Source organism: Agrilus planipennis, unplaced genomic scaffold (genome assembly GCF_000699045.2).
Source record: "Agrilus planipennis isolate EAB-ADULT unplaced genomic scaffold, Apla_2.0 scaffold134, whole genome shotgun sequence".
Classification (NCBI taxonomy): Eukaryota; Metazoa; Arthropoda; class Insecta; order Coleoptera; family Buprestidae; genus Agrilus; species Agrilus planipennis.
The window spans coordinates 484,559-508,456 of NW_020438860.1; the positions used below are offsets into that span (position 1 = coordinate 484,559).

At 42.8% G+C, this 23,898-nt stretch overlaps 1 protein-coding gene across 2 annotated transcripts; it reads left to right on the forward strand.

The window, feature by feature from the left end:
- The first annotated feature begins 1,144 nt into the window (after window positions 1-1,144).
- LOC108739042 (fibrillin-2) lies at window positions 1,145-23,826 on the forward strand. Of its 2 annotated transcripts, none has more exons than XM_018472722.2 (36): window positions 1,145-1,401; window positions 2,971-3,157; window positions 13,015-13,097; window positions 13,206-13,319; window positions 13,383-13,490; window positions 13,553-13,648; window positions 13,712-13,906; window positions 13,970-14,611; window positions 14,683-14,925; window positions 14,987-15,206; window positions 15,282-15,801; window positions 15,859-16,084; window positions 16,144-16,449; window positions 16,511-16,981; window positions 17,050-17,301; window positions 17,358-17,433; window positions 17,494-17,660; window positions 17,721-17,914; window positions 17,972-18,284; window positions 18,346-18,594; window positions 18,653-18,858; window positions 18,922-19,174; window positions 19,234-19,392; window positions 19,506-19,920; window positions 19,982-20,285; window positions 20,339-20,538; window positions 20,602-20,783; window positions 20,848-21,140; window positions 21,201-21,333; window positions 21,392-21,640; window positions 21,706-22,035; window positions 22,091-22,330; window positions 22,391-22,761; window positions 22,825-23,067; window positions 23,126-23,326; window positions 23,394-23,826. In XM_018472722.2, the coding sequence occupies exons 2-36, from the start codon at window positions 2,979-2,981 to the stop codon at window positions 23,619-23,621; spliced, it is 8,661 nt and encodes a 2,886-aa protein (XP_018328224.1). In that variant the 5' UTR covers window positions 1,145-1,401; window positions 2,971-2,978; the 3' UTR covers window positions 23,622-23,826. The 2 variants fall into 2 exon arrangements, with proteins under 2 accessions (XP_018328224.1, XP_018328225.1); XM_018472723.2 differs by having other exon boundaries at window positions 13,386-13,490; window positions 23,394-23,621.
- Window positions 23,827-23,898: the final 72 nt, after the last annotated feature.

The following is a 23,898-nucleotide window of genomic DNA, read 5'->3' on the forward strand; positions in this document are numbered from 1 at the left end:
ACTTGCAATGATAAGAGTTTGATATTTTTTTTCTTAACGTCTTCCAATGAGACACACACGTGAAGAAAAACGAAAAGATTTCTTCTGAAAAATGAAACTCTACGAACACGTTCAATAAATTAACAAATTACTTATTGTGATATCAAAGAAGTGATTTTATTCTCACAAAATATTATATTATAAGTAAGAAATTTAAAGCTTTCTAATTATGAGCATAACTTTACGATAAAATTAATGTTGTACGTAATAAATTATCATGTTTTTAATTAATTTCATTCGATAAATAATTAAAGATTGTAGTCTCGCTTTGCGGCAATTCTAACGATAAAACTAAACGGACCGGTCAAATGTCAAGATTTTTCAGTTAAAGTTTTATTCAAATCCAAATCGTTTCTAAAATTAGAAATGCTTATCTACACATGAAGAAATACACGATTAATAAAAAATATTCATTTTTGTTTGTCCTACATCGATTATACAGTATTGGCACCCGTAGGAATCAAACGATACGCCAGTATTTAATCGATAACTTCTTTTCGATACTAAGAGCTTTTGGTAGCGATTCTTTTAAGCCAAGTAACGTGTAGATTTGTTATTTTTTCAAAATAAAAAACTAAATTTCCATCTTTTTTTTTGTATTAGTTATTATTTATCTTTAAATCCTAATCATAAATCGATACTTTCATTGGAAATGACAAAACTACAGAATACTCATGAGATTCTCAGACTGAAAACTAATTGGACAGACACCTCAGACAGTCTATCTTGAGTCAATCGTCACAAAACCGTAACTATTTGCTAACAATAATCTAATGTACGTCTTCTTAACTCCTGGTTCTAATATGTCTNTTTTTTTTGTATTAGTTATTATTTATCTTTAAATCCTAATCATAAATCGATACTTTCATTGGATACAACTATACCAAGTAGAAGTATCGATTCATCCACCCCTCACCACCCTTCGCGGACGTCGCGAATTTCCTTTCCTACTTATCTCGATTTATCCCGCGGGTTTTTATGAAAATTTTTGGACAACGTGTCTCGTATATTTTTGGATATCACTCGGTAAGTACAAAGTTGGGTGATCTTGAAACACATCATGAAAACTCTGATCCTGCACTTGTTCAATCGCAGTCGCTTTCGGACGTCGCTGCTTTACTCTTTACTCCCGTTTCCTATTTCTCTTCGACGTTTGGTTCATGTTCAGTTTTATTTTCGTTCTTTGAATTAATTCGATAATTATTGGTCACCGATCGCGAAGGATATTAGAAAAAATTGTGAGACTAGTGCTTTTTTCCGAAAATAAATTAAATAATAATAAAATAAATGATGTGCCGACTATCCTGAAGACGTAACATAGGAAAAGCAGAAACGCAACCAGTCGCAAGCATCGACGACAGGGTAAGTGATTCTTTTTTAACGAAAAGTTCGCACGTTCGCATTTTCCAAAATAACGAACTACATGAGCACGTGAAACAGTTTCTGAACTTTTAAATATTCTAACCCTGAGCTTTAACCTTTTTATTTATCATTTTGTCACAAGTGCATGTGGAAATTAATCTTGAAAATCTTTCGTAATGCAGAAGATCAGTTTTAATAAGACAGATATTAATCTTCCTCTGGTTAAAAGCTGGTTGATGTCAACTTTTTGTAACTTTTGATAAATTGTCTTTCAACCAACTGCGTTGACAATTTCTTTGTCTAAAGATACATAAATTAAAATAGTACGCGACGGCGAACCCTTTACACACAGGTCTGAGGCCTACCGGAAATAATAGTTTTTTCTTTATTAAATGTCTGTCGTAGTTACAGAACGACGATTTTTAATTTCAATTTCGTTTTTTTATTTTTACTGATGATGCGTAATCCTGAAGTTTCTGCTCCAAATTACGCTACAAATACGTTACGAACGGCAAGGTCTTTGCGCTCTGCATTATCTACATACTTCCGGAAATATATTTTGCATTCGTTATCTTTATCTGGTTGCCGTCATTTTCCTTTATTAATGTGAATTATGGCATAATAACCAACTTGCTAATAATAAAAATGTAAATCGGAAAGTGAAAAGTGAAAAAGACAAAACTTATCCATATGTTCTGAAACTGTGCAGGTCAGTATTAAGGTCGAGCGATTATTAACTACAACAGAATTAATAAGGGAAATCATTTATGACTTAATTTGCAACTCGGAATCTAAATCTGGCCTCACGTCGAAATTTTTAAATATCCTCAACTCAAAACCCAATTGTTTGCCTTTTTGAGAAGACAAAACAACCAAGAGAGTACATAGCCAATTCCGAGGTATCTCTTGTTGTTCCAGCATCTCAAAATTTGAACTTGAATATCCGAATATTGTTAATTTCACTTGCTTGAATTTTAAACTCTCACGATATTCTCTAATTTCAATACTTTACGACAATATTTGAATAGGTACGACATCGATATGGTTACAAACTTTGTAGTGCGCCCTTTTTGGAGCATTTTAAATTTATTTTTTGAAGACACACTCAAATGTGATCTCAGAAAAAGCTCTAGCACGATAGAATTTCACAATATTCGAATCTCAAAAATACTGAAGCCAAGATATGTTTATCAAAATGTTCAAGTGCTAGGGCAACGTACAAGTACACTCCTTTGGTTCTTTTATCCTTTATTACTTTTGGTAATGCTCTTTGGAATTTGAACTAAGGATACTTCAAAATCGAGGCATTCTGTTGGCAATTCTAAACGCAGCGTCGATATATTTGGCCCTAATATTAATTTCCTTACCCATGTAGACCGACCTGGTTTTTTTGCGATTAATCAGTTGTTTAATTATCCGATTATTCTTGCTAATATCTTTCAAAGAAATACGGACTTATACGTAGGACATTCACTCCCCTTTTTAACTTAAGCAATCCCTTTAGTAGTTAACATTCTTTACACCGTTTTGATATTGAGAAAAATTTTTTTTTTCTATTTCTTCCCACAGTTAGAACAATGGCTTGGCATTTTCCTGCGTGGTTTCGACTCATAACAGTGCAATACGTCGTCCTTCTCTGCGTTTTAAAAACAGGACATTTGCACGGAGAACCTCCTCCTCGGATCAATTCACCGAAGCGATACGGAGAACCCGAGAATTCGGATCATCCCTCTCTGCCACCCCTAGTACCGGGAGGGTAAGTAGCGTCGAAAACTCTACTAATAATGTAACTCTAGCGTTTCACTTACACTTGTCTTCAATAAAATTGACGAAAGCCGGATCTGACCCGCTGGCCACCATCAGGAACGCGTCAATAAATGAAGAACGAACTATTTCGGCAGTTTATTCTATTAATAAGTCATTCACGTATGCTCAGGGAAGACGGATGCGAAACCCGAAACATATGTCTATATTAATTATATTCATCACGAGTACAATCGCTTCGATTCACGCTTTATTTCAAATTACAATTTAACAGAACAATGTCTTTATCTATGCAGCAGTGGCGATAACAAGAAGAAACTAAAAGAAAGAGTTTTCTAATGAAAAAGAGTGCAACGCATTGTGCGTGTAGTTTATTAGAAACATTGAGTTTAAAAGAGGCGCTATTAAATGTTAAGTAACTGCCGCAGCAGTACGTGTGTATATGTAATTTAAAATAAACAGCAATAAAACAGTACATAAGAAGCATTAAAGCAGTTTAACAAGATCGTAAAAAATATACTTCGGTGCATCGTGAGACCAATGAACACTTCAAAGAAAACAGTCGATCGATATCATTGATCTTTGTGAAAGAAAAGAGTAAAACTATTTTTTAGACGTATCAATCAATTGAACATCCCACACCCCTAACTGTTTACGAACACTGATCTAACCCAAGTCTTCTCCTATCGTCCTTATTTAGTCCTGTTTCTGCTTGTAGTGTCTCCAACTACCCTTCATGACTGAGAAAGTGTCCTACCACCTTATACAAAACAAAAATAATCCACATAACCGCTACCCTTTTCCTAACGATTAGCCGCTCTCTAAAATCCTGAATTTTACAGACCTGCTGCTTGGACGCAATAAATATACAAGTCCTGTTTTCCTGTACCATAAACAATCGCTCGATACCATGTTGTTCGCGTCCGAGCAAATAATAATTATCATTAATGTTCAGAGTGCCCTTTTTACGTGCTAGCACAAATTGAACCGTACGCAGGACCTCCTAGAGACGGCCGATAGCCGGATCTTAATTGGCATCGCGACGGACAGGAAGAACGAGATCGGTTCTCTATACATGCATAGATGCATATGAGAAAGGAAAAAACCAAATCACCCAGAGCTATCCTATCTACCAAGACAACGTGTAATCATGCGATTAACCCCTCGTTGCAGGTGGCCTTCCGCAAACCCGGCCGTCCCACTTACGGTAGATAGTAATTTATAATCGATAGTCAACTATCGAGCTATCGATCGACTTTCCATTTGCATGCAACATAGACGTAAAGATAAGATAAACAACTCCTTCGAAACGAAGACATCACACGAATGTCAAGATTCGTTCTCTGACTCTTTTATTAATTATATTATTGATATCATAATATCCTATATCATACTACTTAGTAACTACTTCCACATATGTCAACCGACGACGTAAATGAGACCGCATATTGATGTAGATTCCGCTGCAAATATTGCAGCCACATTATCTTCAAATGTTTTATGTTTTACGAACAATAATAATTCATAAGTACCTAAATTAATAACCAATTGGACACAGGCGATTATGTATTTATTAGTTAAAGATCATTGTTCCATTCGATTCTTGTTGGCTTTGATTCGCGGAAGCTACAGGTGTAAGGAAAACATTAAAACAGCGACTAATAATAACGCGTCTCTTCAAGACGAGGAAAAAGACACCTGAACTATCGTTAACTAATTGACAGACGTATTAGTAGCAAATGTGCTTGGCAAAAAAAAACGATTTTCCTAGAATTGTTGCTTATGGCGTTCACTATTGTGTCGGGGACCATAAATTCTATCGTAAAACACCGGCAGTTCCGGGCTTATAGGAAACCAATAAAAATTCGCGAATCGAAGGCACAGAACAAATGCAGCGGCGATCGTAGAAAATTTTGTACCCTTTTGTGTGGAATAGTTTGACGAAAAGCGAAGCAACATAAAATGTGAAACAGTTGAAACGAAATAAGTGCGTGCAATTCGTGCGGCGAGTTTCGGCCCTCCCTATTGTGTTACAGTATTTAATTGCTTTCCCACTTAATTTAAAAACAGTTAAAAAGAGGTTATTTCAGACATTAAGACAAACAGCGAACGGGCACCAACCCGCTCGCTTATTGCCTTTATAGAAACAATACAACTTAGATTATAATCAGTAGAATGACCGCTTGTATAACATACAAGTCACTAACCCGAACAAAACAAACAAAACATTAACTATCAGCCATTTCGTTTTCGATTTTACACCGAACGTGTTTCCTACATATTCTTCAATTACAGAAAAATTGATCAAGGTCTTGTGTTACTCTCGTTATAACACAATAAAAAGGAACAAAAATTTAATTCCAACTTTCTACAGTGCAACAACCGAGAAACATTTCTAAAAGCAATCCATTTCTTATTCTTCCAATGCGAAATGAACCAAAACCAATTGTTATTTGTATGAAACAGGATAGCGCAGGGTCGGGTCGCCTTCAACAGGAAGAAAAGAGTTAGAAGCGTTCCAAATGAGGTGTTACAGGCGAATGTTGAGAATACCGTGGAAGAGAAGGTATTATAAAGAATAGAACAAAGAGTGGTAGAACACCTTCTCAAGCATGAAGGGCTAGTTACAAACATATTAGAAGCAGAAACAGGGGTTAAGAGGAGTAGAGGTAGACCTAGATTAGATTACCGTTCGCAAACAGTTAAGGATGTGGGATGCTCTAGCTTTAGGGAAATAAGAAGATTAGGTAGAAGTGGTAGAGTCTTAGGACTGATGACCTTATGATAATGAACCTTTATTGTAGGTACCTACAGGTGAAAATATTTTGTTGAAATTATATAAAACTGCAGTGTTCCACGTCATATTCTCATCATCATCATCATAAGGTCGTCAGTCCTAAGACTGGTTGGACACGTACCTCCACTCTTTCCTATCCTGAGCTAAACTTCGCATTTCCCTAAAACTAGAACAGCCCACATCCTTAACTGTTTGCGAACAGTAAACTAATCTAGGTCTACCTCTACCCCTCCTAACTCCTGTTTCTGCCTCTAATATGTCTCTGACTAGACCTTCATGCCTGAGAAGGTGTCCTACCAACCTATCTCGCCTATTTTTTATTGACTTCCATAGAGTCCTCTGTTCTCCTATTCTTTCCAATACCTCTTCATTTCTAACCTTTTCTACCCACGTTATCCTCATCATCCGCCTATAACACCACATTTCGAACGCTTCTAACCTTTTCTTTTCCGCCGCGCCCACTGTCCATGTTTCGCACCCGTACAACGCCTTGCTTCAAACATACACCTTTAACAACCTTTTTCGAATTTCTAAATTAACCGTTCGCGAACATAGAAGTGACTCCTTTTTATTAAAAGTGACACGACCCTGCGCTATCCTCTGCTTTATATCTCCACTACTCCTTCCATCCTGACTTCCTAGGTATCTAAAATCAGCCACATCTTCTAATTTTTCGTCTCCTATCTTTATATTCGCCCTTTCCCTACTTTCTCTTCCCTTGCATACCGGTATTTTATATTCTATTAAAAATAAAATAAATTGTAACGACGAGGGTGGCAGTAACCAAGTAAAAATAAAGTCTCACGGTCTCGTATCAAGAGATTAGTCAAGTCAGCCTTTTACAGCGTAACATTTCCGGCTGACTATAACATACTGTCCTTCTGGTAGTATCTATCAATTAGTATCCTGTATCGTCGAATGATAACTAATACAGAAGCCTCCGTTATTAATGTTCATTACAAAAAAGAAAAATAGTAAAACCTTAAGTTAATGTACCAGCATTATAAATAATAATAATAAGAGAGCGTCTCAACGCCTATGCATATGAATGTATAAATTAGGTAACTGTTATCTAACGGCTGTTCCACGCACAAGAAGTATTTCGATGATAACCCTACAACTCCACCACGTCCTTGATTATCGTCAATTCATTATTTATCTGAACTATTATTTCCTCATATAAAATACGCGCGACAAACTCACAACAATTCGGTGTTTGACTATTTATTCTACTATTATTATATTTGAATATACTGAGAAATAAAATGTACATATAAAATCTTCTACATATGAATGTTGAGTTAAATTTCTTTTGTTTTTCCATCATATCGTCGTTCACCCTGTATGTAAGTACGAAGTTCTAAATTTTAGTCTGTTAAAGTTCTAACTGGAAATTGTTATTTGTAAGTAACATCGGTGACATCAGAACGTTTTATACACATATAGTACATATTACGGAGAGATCTATACAAATAAATTTCCGCGCGAGATTTTTAGGTCAAGTAAATAAAGATAGGTTCGTTAATAAAAAGCAAACTATCTCATGTGAAATGTTGTAAAGATTATTTATTGTTATAACAACACAGTTCGCTCGTGTGCTGTAAAAAAGTGCCGTTTACGTGCAACAAAATGTCCCCCTATCAATTCCGCCGACCTAAATAACCGAAATGAGAAACCGGCGGAAATAATCGGACCTATCTCGACCTTATCAGCGAAATTAAATTTTTAAACGACCAACCTGTATGAAAAAGAACAACAACAGTGCAAAACAAAGGACAACGTGTCGTAAAAATTTCAAGTACCCACCGTCCAGTGATCACCCTGTATCGTTATGTTTATAAAAGAGTTCTTTTCCCTTAAAGTGCATGTCGACGTTAATTTCGTGAAACAAAAGAAATGCTACAACACGATTCAAACGCTATAAATAGCCAAATAACAAGCCATTGGGCGATTTTACAATTATATTCCAGATGCCATTGTAATAATAAAAAACGTCGACAACAATGGTTACTTAACGAGTAGAAATAAACTAGGTCGACCTATATTTCATGGTAATCTATTTTGTGTGTGGCACATAACATGTTCTCCTAATAACTGCTTACAAATCGCGAAATGCTTCAGTTCATAAAGTTCGTAAATGTAATTTCAAGAAATAAAATTTGTGAGCTTTGGAACCACCAGAACCCGATAAAATGTTTTTGAAGTAATGGCAGAATTGAGGCGTTTCTCTTTGAACAATTGCGAACGATCTTTGACGTTGCAAGGCCAGAGGATGCACCCACACCCATACTGTTGCATTCTTGTAAAATTGTCCCTAATGTGCTCAATTAAAGAGCGGTTTCTTTGTCGTATCGCGCCGACCCCTTTTCGAGGACTGCAAGGCGCTCAAAAATGTGGGTTGAAATTGAAAAAACAAATTCGAATGTTATCATTTTTCTTATAATTAATAATTAAGTCACTTTACAGAGTCGATAAGAGACTATGTACGCATGATACATTCAAATATAGTACATTGCTACTGGTTATTGTGTATCAGACTCCGTCGAATGTTTTGGCGTGGAACTCTTTAATTTCCCGTGCGTGGTTGTTAGCGATGCCGGAAGCAGGACAACAAGAGGCTGGTCTCCCTATATACTTAAGCGGTCTTTTGTCTTTCATCAGACTGTCGAATCGTTCAGCAAAATAGTCAAAAAAGCCTTGGTTCTTGTGCTCCTCTTGTTCCCAAACGATTTCGGCATTCGGATACTTATCGCATTCCGCCTTTATAAGATCGTAGGGGAACGGAAACAATTGCTCTATCCGCGTTAACGCAACAATCGCCTCCTTCTTCAGTTTCTCCCTCAACGCTCGTATCTCGAAGAACACCCTGCCACTGCAAAATATCAGTCTCTTCACGTTGCCCGGATCTTTCGAAGCAGGCCCGTCATCGGGCAAGATTCTCCGAAACTCCGTCCCTTCGACCATTTCGTCGAAACTGCTCCGAGCTTCCGGCAACCTCAACAGACTCTTTGGAGTCAATAGGACCAACGGTTTTCTGAAAGGCATCGCGATCTGTCTACGTATTATGTGAAAATAATTGCCAGGCAGAGTACAATTGGCCAATATGAAGGAACAATCCTTCAGTTGGCGTGCTGCGAAATCCGGTGTGAATTCGGGAACGACCTGGTGATCGTCGCCGCTCATTTGTAAATAGCGTTCCGGTTTGGAACAGGAATGTTCGGGACCCATGCCTTCCAGTCCGTGCGGAAGCAGCATGATCATGTTGCTCTGTCTCGACCATTTTTTCTCGCCCGAAACCATCATTTGGTCGATGACCACTTGTGCAGTTGTGGCGAAGTCTCCGAATTGGGCTTCCCAGAGCGTCAGGGTACTCGGGTTGGACAGGGTGTACCCTATTTCGTAGGCTAGTACTGCCATTTCCGACAAGACGCTTTTGACAACATTATAGGCTGCCTGTTTGGGAAACAGGTGACGCATGGGATAATAAGTTGCGGCATCTTTTTGATTGTAAATGATATGGTGCCTGTGGGCGAAGGTGCCCCTGTCTGCGTCTTGACCGGTTAATCTGACAGAAACGCCGTCGTGAAGGAGAGATCCCCACGAAAGCGCCTCGCCCAAACTCCAATCAGCTTGTCGTTTCTTGACCAGTTCCTGACGTCCGTTATACGTACGTTCGATACCCTTGTGCAAGACAAAATTTAGATCTTTCGGCGGTCCTGCCGAGAACGTGGTAGCGATTTTTTGTAGTGTTTCTTCCTTTACGCCCGTCGGAGCAAATTTCAGGGGGTCTTTGTCTTTGAAAAATCCTGCCCATGAGCTCTCGATGAACTCCTTGTATATAATCCGCTTCTCTTTTTGGGCATCCTGCAGATTCTTTTCGCAACCTGCCTCGTAGTCTTCCAGATACTTTTTAACCTCTTCTTTGGTTATTACACTCGCTTCGACCAGCCGTTTGGCATACGACTGCCATATGGGTTCCATCTTTTCGATTTTTTTGTACATCGTCGGGTTAGCATGAGCCGGATCGTCGAACGGATTGTCGCCGTACCTTCTGTATCCGATCAAATCTACGACTAAGTCTTTTTTAAACTGTGTCCTCCAATCGATGGCAATTTTGGCTATCGGTACGACCTTATCTGGGTCCTCGGCGTTCAGATGGAACACAGGGGCGTTCAACATAGCGACACCAATGTCGCTACTGAAGTTACACGATCGCGAATCGTGCGGTAAGGTGGTGTATCCGATTTGATTGCTGAGGACTATGTGAACCGAGCCTCCAATAGTACATCCATCCACTTCTGACAATTGCATAGCCTCGTAAACGCACCCATGACCGCCGTATGAAGCGTCTCCATGAACCAAAATCGCCATAACTTTACTGACATCGTCCCCTTTCGTAAATTGTTCGGCTTTTGCTCTACCGAGACTTTTCGGTAAAACAATTTCAACATGGGAAGGACCGGACGTAACAATCAATTTTATTTTCTTATTCGTTGCCTTATTAGTTCGTTCCGTAATCATGCCGAGATTATGAATGATGTCCGTGCAACTGGCGTCGTCAGGTTGGTAATCGTAAAAGTGCGAGAAGATATGTTTGAAAGGTTTCTTACAAACGTTCGCAATCACATTGAGCCTGCCCCTGTGGCACAATCCCAGAACAAAGGTGTCGATTCCTGCTGCACAACCCTTATCGATTAACGATTCGATCAAGGGAATTAGAGCGTCGCACCCGTCGATGCTCAAACGGACCTCGTTCGGCCAGTTCCGCGCCATATAAGCCTCGAACGCTCCCGCTTTCAGTAGTCGTTTGCATACGATTTTTTGTTCGTCTTTCGTCACATCAAAAGCATTGGCAGCTTCAATTTTATCCCTCAGCCAATTGCGCTGTTTCGAATTGTGATTGTGGCTGTACTGGATTCCAATAGTCCCACAATAAATTTTTTTCAACCTGTCAACGACATCTTTAAGTGGTAACGACTTCTCCGAACCTCCGATATGAGAAAGCAATTCAACATTGGTGCCGTCTTGGCCGTCCAATTCGGAAAACTTTTCGATTCCGTCAGGGGGTGCGGTTGTTTTAACGGGCGTATAACCCAAGCCTAACGGGTCCAAGTTTGCCACCAGGTAACCCCTGTCGCGGTAATTTTTGATCAGTCTTTGGGCAGCCATTGCAACTTTAATTTCCTTGCTAATTTCTACAGGGATCACGGGACCAGCTGGGACGGCAGGAGCTGGAGCTGCTGCAGTAGCAGCAGCAGCAGCAGCAGGTTGGGTAACAGCAGCAGCAGCAGCTGCAGCAGGGGCGGCTTTCTTTGCCATTTCCAAATAAGTCGTTAGGGGCACTTCATGTTTCGTTAGGCCTAAATGCGGAGGCGGTACTTGGGCTATACCTTTTTCGACATTACTGAAGTAAATGTTCCAAGAAGCGTGCACACTGTTCGGATCCTTCTTCCACTGCTTATACATCTCTTCGATGTACGTTGCTGCCTCCCCCGATAAGAATGTGTCATTGCTGGCAGCAGCCTGGCTCGCGAAACGAACCATTTTACTGATAACATTCTTGAAAATGCTAAATCTCACAAGCAAGACTCGCCCCTTACTCGTTAAAAAAGTCATTGTTTCGTAAATATTTTTTTTGTACTGATTTTTACAAGAATTTTCGAAAGAAAATAGTTTGAAAAAAAGTTGTCATTGTCAAAAATAATAATGACAACACCTAAAGTTTGTAAATGTCCATCGTGTCATCGAAATCACAATGATGATAATAATAAGAAAATTATTTCCAACATTTATTTAACAAAATTCCTTTTAAACCTTATAAATTAGTAACAGAATTTATAAAGGTACAATAGGCAGAATCATGCGTTTTCTCTTATCTAGGAGTGTACAAAAACATCAATTAATTAATTAATCGCTACTATTCCTTGTAAAAATAGTTGCGCACATTAACGACGTTTGCTTTTATTTTTATGATTTTTGCGCCCTGCTGATTTTCTTTGAAATCCTTCCATTTCCTTTTATCGGCTTTATCGGAGACAATAACAAAATCACAGTTGGTGTTGGCGTCCTGCTTGTTGTTTCCATTTGACTCCTGCTCCTTCCTATTCCCGTCAATGCATTGTAAACCAATAACTATACTTTTCCTTTTCCTGTTAACGTCTTCTTGCCGGACCGGAGTTTCTTTCTTTCCTTTATCTTTACACGGTGCATATTCGGGAACATTAATTTCCGAAGGTACTCCCTCTGAAATACTCAATAGCCCATCAGTTTCGGGCAGTGGTGGTGTATCGACCGTTTCCAAACCTTCCTCGATTGTTTCCAGACTGTTTTTCGGAGTTTCCGATGTAGATTTCCCTTGAGCCCTCACGACCGCGTCCAGAACGAGCATCTCCTTGGGACGATGGGGTTCGAGACTAATCACTTCACGGGGACATTGCTTATTATCTTCATAGCCTTTAGGTTTCGAACATCTAGGCCCCGGCCTGACAAAATCGACACGTTTTATCACTACAGATTTCCCACGAAGTTTTTTTGCAACTATTTCGTTTTTCTCTGACATGGCTACCAAACTGTCTCCTCTTTGTAAAGTCGAATTCGCTTTCTCGTTGTTGGTTATCGGTTTCACGAATGTCGAGTAGGTTTTGGGCACACTCCTGAGGTCCACGGGCCTCGCGTTGAACCGATTTATCGACGATTCGCCTTGGCAGGATGCGGTTTGATTATTTTGCAACTGCTCCTGCTTTTTTCCAGCAACGCTTACACTTATTCCGATATCTTTCAAATCAGACTTGGACAAATTTTTTAATACCACAACGGGTTGTAAATTTATACTTTGGTGTTGCTGCTGGGTTTGGGTCGAGGTACTGCGGTGATTAAATTGCGTCGACTTGCGTTTATTATTTCTACGGGGTCTCATTTCGTTGTCAGAAATATTGACGTTTACCGAAAAAACATAAGACTCGAAAGCAAAACCTACTAGATTATTATGCACTTACGTAGCTACTCTCTTATTACGCTTACAAATAAATAAACGTCAAAATTATCACTTTCAGGCCTAATGTATGTCGATCAAATAGAAGAGTGTACTGTTGCACAGGATGGTCGAAGCACCCAATAACTGGAATGTGCTTAATCCGTAAGTACTTTATTAATTCATAAACCGAAAAATACAGATAATTTAATGAAGCTTCACCAGTTAAACATTTCGAAAATCCTAACACTATTTAATACCATTATATCGTAGCTGTTTGCGTACGATCCTGCGGTCCAGGACGGTGCATTCATCCGAACATTTGTTTGTGTGATGGAGGCAGAAAATCCCCTACGTGTGGTCTAGGATTACAACCCCATTCGAAAGGTATCACTTGGTTTTTATTAAAAAAAATAATTTTTTAAATTTTTCTGTACTACGTTGTTTTAGTAGATGCTGGTGACGGAACATGTAAAGCGATTTGCATGAACGGCGGGACTTGTAAAGACAGAAAATGCCTTTGCAAACCGGGTTTCACAGGGGATTATTGTACGGAACGTGAGTGTTAAAATGGTTAAAATAATATTACGTTACATTAATCTAAAATGTTTTTTTTTTAGCAATATGCGTAGAAAATTGCAAAAACGGCGGCCGATGCATCGGGCCGGACCGTTGCGCCTGTGTTTTCGGCTTCACAGGAAACCATTGCGAAATAGGTACGACACATTTAGGCCCTTCATAATATGTTTTATTAATTGAAAATCAAATACTCGCGTTAGATTACAGAACTGGCCCTTGCTATACAAGCATTAAAGGATCTCTCTGTACCAACCAGCTCGAAAACGTCGTTTGTACCAAGACGCTCTGCTGTGCAACGGTGGGCAAAGCCTGGGGACATCCTTGCGAGTATTGTCCTTCGAAGCTTGACTGCGACGTTGGATTTATAAGGAACCAAAAGACCGGGGAATGTGTCGGTACGTTGGTTGCAAAAATAATAGTTAATTCGCCATGACCGCCTTTTTTATTATCACCGATAGATATCGACGAATGTCAAGCAATTCCTCATATTTGCGAAGGAGGCGTTTGCATCAACCAAGTGGGCTCGTTCGCTTGCGAATGTCCCCCGGGACAAACACGAAACCCCGACAGCAACAAATGCAGCGACAGGGACGAATGTCTGGAGGAAGGAATTTGCGCAAACGGCAAATGCGTCAACATAATCAACGGCTACTATTGCCTGTGCGATCCGGGATTCATACAAAGCCAGGACAAAACTTACTGCATTGACGGGAGGCAGGGGTTCTGCTACACTTCCAGATCGCCAAACGGCTACTGCAGAAACAGGCTGCCGATGAAGCTGTCCAAGAAAGACTGCTGTTGCGGGGTGAACATGGGCCAAGGGTGGGGCGAAGATTGCGTCAGGTGTCCTCTTCACGGGGAAGACGAACATAGGAGGCTATGCTTCGATATTCCCCCAAAGCACCAGGATGGAACGGTGACCGTCGATGTGACCCACACAAAACAGGGAGGCATACCGACAGCTGGCATAATTTCGCTGGTTAACGAGTGCGCCTTGAGGCCGGACATTTGCGGCGAAGGAACGTGCATCGACACCCCGGAGGCCTACGAGTGCCACTGCAAACCAGGATACAGGAAAGGAGCTTCGCGAGTCTGTGAAGGCTAGTGGATTTGTCATCAACAGCGTCATTATTATGTCTTTATTATTTTTTTTTCTCTTTTTCTCGCGTAGATATCGACGAATGCGCCGAAGGTAAATGCCAAAACGGCCGCTGCACGAATCTGCCGGGGAGTTTCACCTGCATCTGTCCTCCCGGATTCGACGTTTCCCCCGACGGAACCATCTGCACGGATCACGACGAATGCGCCGAAACCGGCATGTGCACCAACGGTATGTGCATCAATATGCAAGGGAGCTTCAAGTGCCAGTGCAAACCGGGCTTCAAATTATCCCCAGCAGGCTACGCGTGTATAGGTAGGATCGGGTAACTTTGAAGGTTTTCCACTCACATACACGTTCTTTTTATTGTCTAAAGATATTGACGAGTGTTATGAAAATCCCCGAATATGCTTGAACGGAAGATGTTCGAACGTTCCCGGATCTTACACGTGCGATTGTCTCCCAGGATTCGTGGAGTCTGCCGACAAGACGTTTTGCATTGACCTGAACGAATGCGAAAACACCGGAATGTGCACCAACGGCAAATGCGTCAACATGGAAGGATCGTTCAGATGCGTGTGCGATTCCGGCTTCAGGTAAACGGCGGACGTTCCCAAAATGACCTTTCGTCTGATTAATTAAAAAAAAAAAACACTTTTTATTTCTTCTAGATTAGGTCCTGATGGCAAGCATTGCGTGGACATTGACGAGTGCGTTCAAAATCCGTGTCAACACGGCACCTGCTTCAATACACCCGGAAGCTTTCGATGCGAATGTCATTCAGGCTTCACCCTGGGCCCAGACGGACGTTCCTGTTTGGACACCAGAAGAGACATGTGCTATCAGCAGTACAAAGACGGACTTTGTCTCAATCCTTCGACCGTTGCAGTTACGAAATCGTCCTGCTGTTGCTGTTCAGTCGTGACAGGTCAGGCCATGGGCTGGGGTACGAATTGTCAACCGTGTCCGCTACCAGGAACAGACGCGTTCGACGCCCTGTGTCCTAGCGGACCGGGACTAACCTTCGACGGCAACGACATCAACGAATGCGTGCTCAGTCCGAACATTTGTCAAAACGGCGCCTGCGAAAACATGATAGGAACGTACAGGTGCATCTGCAATCCGGGATTTGAAGTGGACGAAACGGGAAAAATCTGCACGGACATCAACGAATGCGTCGTAGAAGAATTGGTAAGAAAACAAACCGAGAGAGCGTGGTCGTTCCATCCTGTACCAATCATTTCGTAGGTTTGTAGCGGAGGACAGTGTCGAAACACTCCCGGCAGCTTTCAGTGCATCTGTCCGACCGGAACCCAGCTCAATCCCAGCACGTACGTCTGTGAAGACATAGACGAATGCAAAGATCTGGGACCCGAGGCCTGCTTCAACGCCGAATGCGTGAACACCGTGGGATCCTACAAATGCGAATGCGACCCCGGATCCGTTCTGGACAGCACCTCCAGGGTTTGTATAGGTAACAATTCGAACGCCACTCGTTATATATCAATCATGAATTTCAATTCGACGTTGTAGACAACAGGAAAGGTTCCTGCTGGACGAAGATGGTACACAACAGATGTGAAGACAATCTCCCCCACTTGAGCCGACGGTTGGAGTGTTGCTGTTCGATAGGGGTGGCGTGGGGATCTCCCTGCGAAAAATGCCACCGTAGCGAATGCGAGTGTCCTAAAGGATATTGGAAAGCGGACGGCAAAACGTGCACGGACATCAACGAATGCGTCTTGAGTCCGGAGATTTGCAGGGGCGGAGGCACTTGCGTAAACACCGACGGCAGTTTCACCTGCACATGTCCTCCAGGACTCACCCTAGACGTCACGAGTAAGTGCGTGAATGTTACTCACAATCTGTTGTGCCAAAACGCCTTTGGTTCTCGTTTCAGAAACGCAATGTCTGGACGTGAGAGAAGAGCAGTGTTTCGCACGGTACAAACACGGAAAATGCAACTATCCCATCGACGGCCTGTTCCACAAGAGCTTGTGCTGTTGTTCTTCCGTTGGTAAAGCGTGGGGTGACAAATGCGAACCCTGCCCGAAACCGGGCACTGCCGCATTCGCCGACCTCTGCCCAAAAGGAACCGGATTCGTCGATCGCAAAGACATAAACGAATGCGCCGATTTTCCCGGCATGTGTCTTAACGGTCGATGCACCAACACCCTAGGAGGCTACAACTGCAGATGCAACAAGGGCTACGATTTCGACGAGACGAAATTGCAATGCATCGACATCGACGAATGCTCCATAACCGAGAGTAACGTGTGTGGCAACGGCGTTTGCAAAAATATTCCGGGAGACTTCGAATGCGAGTGCAAAGACGGATTCAGGACCATGGCCCCGATGCAAGTTTGCATGGGTAAGTAAAACAAGATAATGGTAAAATCGTCTCGATCCTTCGATGTATCTAAACTAACCAGCTTCCAGATATCGATGAATGCGAGGAGACGCCGGGATTGTGCAGAGGCGGTCAGTGTATCAACACAGAAGGATCTTTTAGGTGTCAGTGTCCTCCTGGTCACGAACTAGCACCGGACAAGAAGTCCTGCAAGGATATCGACGAATGTTCCAGGACGAGCGGGATTTGTTCCAACGGCTTCTGCGAAAACATGCTCGGCACCTATCAATGCATATGCAACGAAGGATATCAACAAACAGGGATGAAATCTCACTGTGAAGGTAACTACTTGATGCGATTCGATCTATTTCGATTACATTTTTCAAATTCATTGTAGACGTCGACGAGTGCGAAGAGGAGCCTTGCGACGACATTTGCGTTAACACTCCCGGAAGTTTTGAGTGTTCCTGCGGGTAAAATCAATTACAATAATACATTAAAATTCCACGAAATTATTCCCCTCTTTCTTCAAGGACTGGCTACACTCTCATGTTGGACGGGCGCACCTGCGTTGACATGGACGAATGCAAAGAAAACCCGAGGATTTGCAACGGGGGCAAGTGTACCAACACCCAAGGGGGTTACATTTGCGAATGTACAGGAGGACTGGTTCCAGGGCAAAACGGAAAATCATGTTTAGGTAAGAACATCCTAAATGCCCGATGACTCCAACATCATCATGCAACTGTCTATTCAACAGATATAAACGAATGCAAAGAAAATCCAAGCATATGCGGAAACGGCGAATGCATCAACACCCAGGGATCCTTCCACTGCAGATGCGAAGAAGGATATTCCGTTAAACCAGGAGAGGGACAGGCGTGCTCCGACGACGACGAATGCTTCCTGGGAACGTACGTGTGTCACGAGAACGCCGATTGCATAAACAATCCCGTAAGCTATATTGCATCGATTCATCGAAAAATATTACAATAATGGTTTTATTGGCAGGGATCGTACCAGTGCCGATGCCAAGACGGTTTCACAGGTAACGGCATCAGCTGTCGCGACATCAACGAATGCCTCACGAACAACGGAGGTTGCGACCAAAACGCTCAATGCGTAAACACCGAGGGATCGTTCAAGTGCGTCTGCGACACCGGATTCCGCGGCGACGGATACTCCTGCATGGACGTGGACGAGTGTTCGAACGACGCGTCTCTCTGCGAGAACGGACAGTGCCTCAATTATCCGGGATCGTTCCGGTGCGAATGCGAAATGGGATTCATGCATCCGTCCTCGACAAACGATCAGACCTGTGTTGGTAATTATGCCAACTTTCTGCCATACCATGACGACTTATACAATTTTTTTTTTCTCGCCAGACATCAACGAGTGCCAGATGTTCAACAATCTCTGCATATTCGGCCGGTGCGAGAACGTTTTTGGCATGTTCAAGTGCGAATGTAACGACGGCTACAAGCTCGACAGTTCGGGAGGAAATTGCACCGACATCGACGAGTGCGAAAGTTCCCACGCCTGTTTGTACGGCAAGTGCATCAACGAAGAAGGAGGATACAAATGCGTCTGTCCGTTCAACTACGAACTCATCAAGGAAGGAAACGCGTGCATAGGTATTTGTATAGATAATCCTCTTTCCCAAACGATCTATTCGTAATGTCTTGTACGCAGATCGCCGAACATCCAGGTGTTACGTCAACTTCGACGACTACGGAAGATGTATGGATTACACTGCGGATTACGTGACCAAAGCTTCCTGCTGTTGTTCCATAGGGAAAGCGTGGGGGCCGCACTGCGAGCACTGCCCTCCGGAGAATAGCAAAGAACACGAAGCACTGTGTCCGGGAGGTCCGGGATATAAACCCAACGACGTTACCGTAAGTACGCTTACAATACATGAATGACATCAACTAATAGCCATTCATGAAAAAATACTCCAGGTCGTTCTGGAGGACATAAACGAATGCGAAGAGCATCCCAACATCTGCAAGAACGGACACTGCACCAACACATTCGGAAGCTTCATGTGCTCCTGCAACGACGGTTTCAGACTGGATCCATCGGGAGTCATTTGCATCGACATTAACGAATGCGAGGAGAATCCCAACATCTGCAACATTGGCCAGTGTGTAAACGAACCTGGGAAATACTTTTGCCAATGTCCGGAAGGATACATGCCACTTCCGGGAGGACGTAAGAAACTCTTCTTACGTTCTAACCACTTAATCTCTCGTACTTTGTCCAATTAACAGGCGAATGTGTCGACATGAGGAAAGACATCTGCTATCTGAGCTACAGCCGATGGCGCTGTTCCACTCCCATGACCCAAAACCAGACAAAGAAGGTGTGCTGCTGCTCCATGGGCCAGGCTTGGGGCCAACCGTGCGAACCCTGTCCAGTTCCAGGCTCCAGTAGGTATAAACTCTTTCGCACTACGTAAATTTCATACATAGCGAGAGTATGTGGCAAATTAGTCGTACGATAAGTTTCAACGATGCGGACTGTTCAATTATCCAATTTTCAGATGATCACGTGGCGCTTTGCGGAGTACGCCCGGGACAAATAGTCAACCCGATGACCAACGAAACCGAAGAGATCGACGAATGTCAGCTCATGCCGACCATGTGCACGCACGGGTCGTGCATGAACACCCCGGGAAGCTTCGAGTGCCGTTGCAACAGGGGCTACATCTACGACATTAACTCGCACCAGTGCATAGACGAAAACGAATGCCAGAGGGTGCCGAATCCTTGCGAAGGGAACGCTCAATGCATCAATTTACCGGGCAGTTTCGAGTGCAAGTGCCCGGAAGGTTACAAGCACGGTCCCACCCTCATGGACTGCATCGACATCGACGAATGCATCGAAAGACCAAACATATGCAACAACGGTCAATGCAAGAACCTGCAAGGAAGTTTCCAATGCATATGCACAAAAGGGTACCTTACAATAAACATTATTATTATTTTTTTTTATTGAAAAAATCCTTCCTTCTCGTAGATTTTTACTGACGCCATCGCGTGATAATTGCATAGATATCGACGAATGCGTGAGATATCCGAACGTCTGCAACAACGGAACATGCGTCAATCAAATTGGAACGTACAAGTGTCATTGCAATCCCGGATTTCGCCTAAGTCACAACAACGATTGCGTAGACGTCGACGAGTGTTACATGATGCCCTTCCTGTGCCGAAACGGTCGATGTAGGAACACCCTGGGATCCTTCAGTTGCGAATGTGCCACCGGTTATGTCTTATCCAGCGACGGTCACAATTGCAGGGACGTTGACGAATGTCACGAGGTAAAAATATCCTCCGGGTAATATGTCGAATTGGACGATCCTCGTTTCCGTAGGTTCCGGGTACCTGTCCCACTCCAGGCAAATGCCAAAACGTGATGGGTTCGTACATATGCACCTGTCCCGAAGGATACAAGCTCAGCACGATTACCAACATGTGCGAAGACATCGACGAATGCGTGGACAATCCCGATCTCTGCTTAAACGGCGTCTGTATCAACACGAACGGAGCCTCCATGTGCAGATGTCCAGAAGGGTACGTATTAGATATCGCAAGGTTCGTTAGCCCAAAAGAAATATTCCCTTTTGTCCTCTGCAGCTACATCCTAGATCATCGTTCCTTCACATGTGTGGACGTTAGACAAGATCAGTGTTACGAAAGGATAGAGAGGGAACGCTGCGTGGAACCGCGGGGTATGATTGCCACCATGAAGGAATGTTGCTGTTCGAAAGGCGCCGCTTGGGGCAGATATTGTGAACGTTGTCCGCACGAAGGATCTGGTAAAAAGGATTAGTCAACAATAGAAGGAATCCACAACGGCATATCTGTCGCTTTCTTTTTCAGTGGAGTTTGCAAAATTGTGTCCAGAAGGACCCGGGCGGATGGACAGCGGCAGCGATCTCAACGAATGCGAACTAATGTCGAACATATGCGACGGAGGCGATTGCGTTAACACGGACGGTTCCTTCAGATGCGAGTGCCCTGCGGGATACGTTCTCGATTCCAGTGGGAGAAAATGCGTCGACGACAACGAATGTTTCAAAAATCCATACGTGTGTGGAAACGGGACTTGCACCAATATAGTGGGGGGATTCGAGTGTGCCTGCAACGAAGGATTTGCTCCAGGATCGATGCAAGTAAGTTTACCATTTTCCATTAACATTTACAAGTCCTGCTATTTCTGTGTTTCTTTTCAGGTGTGCGAGGACATCAACGAGTGTTTGGAATACGGAAATCAGTGCGCCTTCAGATGTCATAACGTTCCAGGATCGTTCCGATGCACATGTCCATACGGATATACCATTTCCCCCGACGGACGCCACTGTCAAGGTTACCACGTACAAATATTCATCAATTTTTTAATTACTATCTAGAAAATCTCTTCCAGATGTGGACGAATGTTTGACGCCTGCGAATAATTGCAAGTTCCAATGCAAGAACCTCATCGGCTCCTTCATGTGCATATGTCCCGCCGGTTATTCTCAAGTGGGAATGACCGACGATTGCGAGGATATCGACGAATGCGCCGAAAATCCTTCCCTATGTCTTCACGGACGTTGCGTAAACTTACAGGGCTCCTACAGGTGCGAATGTCACAACGGATTCGAACCCAGTCCCGACCAGAAGAAATGCGTTGGTATGTTCAAGAAACAGTCAGGAATTTCTCTTTCAAATCAACGAGAAACTTTTTAAAAATTTCAGACAGACGGGTGGGTTTTTGCTTCAGGAAACTCGTCAACGGTCACTGCACTGCTAACAATCGCGAAATGAATCGCGTAACCCAAGCAGAATGCTGCTGCTCCATGGGCGACGCTTGGGGCCCAAACTGCGAACTTTGTCCGCCCAAATACTCAGTTGAATACGAAGAATTGTGTCTGGAAAGTGGCATAACGATCGACGGCAAAGACATCAACGAATGCCTAACAATACCGGATCTGTGTAAAAACGGGAGGTGCATCAACACGATGGGATCCTACCGCTGCATGTGCGACAAAGGTTTCAAGCCCGATCACGACGGTCTTCACTGCATTGGTAATGAACAAATATTTAGCGAATGATCATCGAAAGTCACCCTTTCCTTTTTTAGACATCAACGAATGCGAACACGGCTCATCGCCGTGTAAGCACGAGTGCAAAAACACTTTCGGCAGCTTCCAGTGCTCGTGTCCTGCAGGATTCGTGCTCAATCCGGACGGAGTATCTTGCCGCGATCTGGACGAATGCGAAACGGGACAGCACGTTTGTCAACAGACCTGCACCAACACCCAAGGAAGTTACAAGTGCTCCTGCGAAAAAGGATACAACCAAATTGGAGACGATTGCGAAGGTACACACACACACACATACACCACACACACACCCTGGAGATTTACGCATTTTATTTTAGACATCAACGAATGCGATCAAATCGGCGTCTGTCCGAAACCGGGACGATGCGTTAACATCCTGGGCAGCTACAAGTGCGTGTGTCCCCGAGGTTATAGGACGGACCCCACAGGAACTTACTGCGTCGACTCGGACGAATGTGCCGAAGATGGAAAATGTCCCGAAGGTTGCCAGAACCTCATAGGCGGTTACAGGTGCGGATGTCCCGAAGGATACGTCCTTCACTATCTGTACAACAAATGCGTAGACGACAACGAGTGTACAAACAACCCCTGCGGAGACTCCAGCAACTGTTTCAACACGCCGGGCAGTTACAGATGTGGATGTCCCGAAGGGTACCAATTCGATAACGGCATAAACATGTGCATCCAAGTAATTTATTTGCATTGGGGTGTGCTCTATTCGGGTTAGAAAACTAACAATTTTACGTTTTAGGTCAGTCCACAGTGCGTCGGAGCCCCTTGCGCCTACGGATGTTCGGCAACAGGAGCCAGCTACAGCTGCAGCTGTCCACAGGGTTATCAACACATCGGACAAGGTCACTGCTTGTCGACCATCACCCCCTCAGTGGCCAGCTACGCCCCTGATATCGGAAACGCGCCGACTTATTCCATAAACGGATACAAAGGCATCAACGATGATAAATTTATAACGTCAGAGGGATGTTTCTCTTGCAAGGTTAGCGTAAATCGACATTATTTATTAGTAACCCCTTTCAAATTTTTTTGTTTTTCAGTTGAACGGTAGACATCGAAGAGATTCAAAATTGCGAAGATACAGCAAATTGATCAGAAGAAGGCTGGCATCAAGACATGCCAGAGTTCGACGAAGTCCAGATGATGGTGCTCCTCAGCACGCCGAGCAACTGATGTTAAAAATCACCACCGAACAAACCAAACACCAACATCGCATACTTAAATTACAGCCGTCCGTAAAGGTATTAAGCTTTACATCTTTTATGAAACATATATGATAATATTCGCTTTTTTCCTTATTATTCGCAGCATAACACCGAATACTCGATTGTAAAGGGTAACGAAAAGGGTAAGCTTCAACTGTTGAAAAGTTACGGCACGTGGTCGTTAATGTTTAAGCGACGCCTCAAACACCCCGAACAGTTTCATTTGATAATTCACGGCAAGAGGACGAGCGTTCAAAATAACGAAACGGTGGAAAACGAACTTTACGAACGACCCCTGTATCTGCGGGTGAGATTGATAGTGACCAAGTAGCTTCTAGCAAAACAACAATCATATCTATTACGAATGTAAATCGACTTTAGGTAATTTATTTTTGTTTGTTTTATTGTTACATTTAATAAGTCTTTAACTATCGTAACAACCGACTGAATTGTAAGGAAATAACAAATAACATCTCTCAACGTCGTGTGACATTTGGAATTATTATAATGTTTTAATAAAATGAAAATAAAATGTGTTCAAATCAAGTATCACTGCCACTGATAAGGAAATTTAAAAGTACCAACGGATAAAATTATTTGGTCGCAAA

Bases quoted from the DNA above. Each gene is read 5' to 3' on its own strand.
- LOC108739042 (XM_018472722.2), top strand. From the start codon at position 2,979: ATGGCTTGGCATTTTCCTGCGTGGTTTCGACTCATAACAGTGCAATAC. The intron at 14,926-14,986 runs GTAGGATCGGGT...TATTGTCTAAAG, and splicing joins AGCAGGCTACGCGTGTATAG to ATATTGACGAGTGTTATGAA. The intron at 23,327-23,393 runs GTATTAAGCTTT...TATTATTCGCAG, and splicing joins AATTACAGCCGTCCGTAAAG to CATAACACCGAATACTCGAT.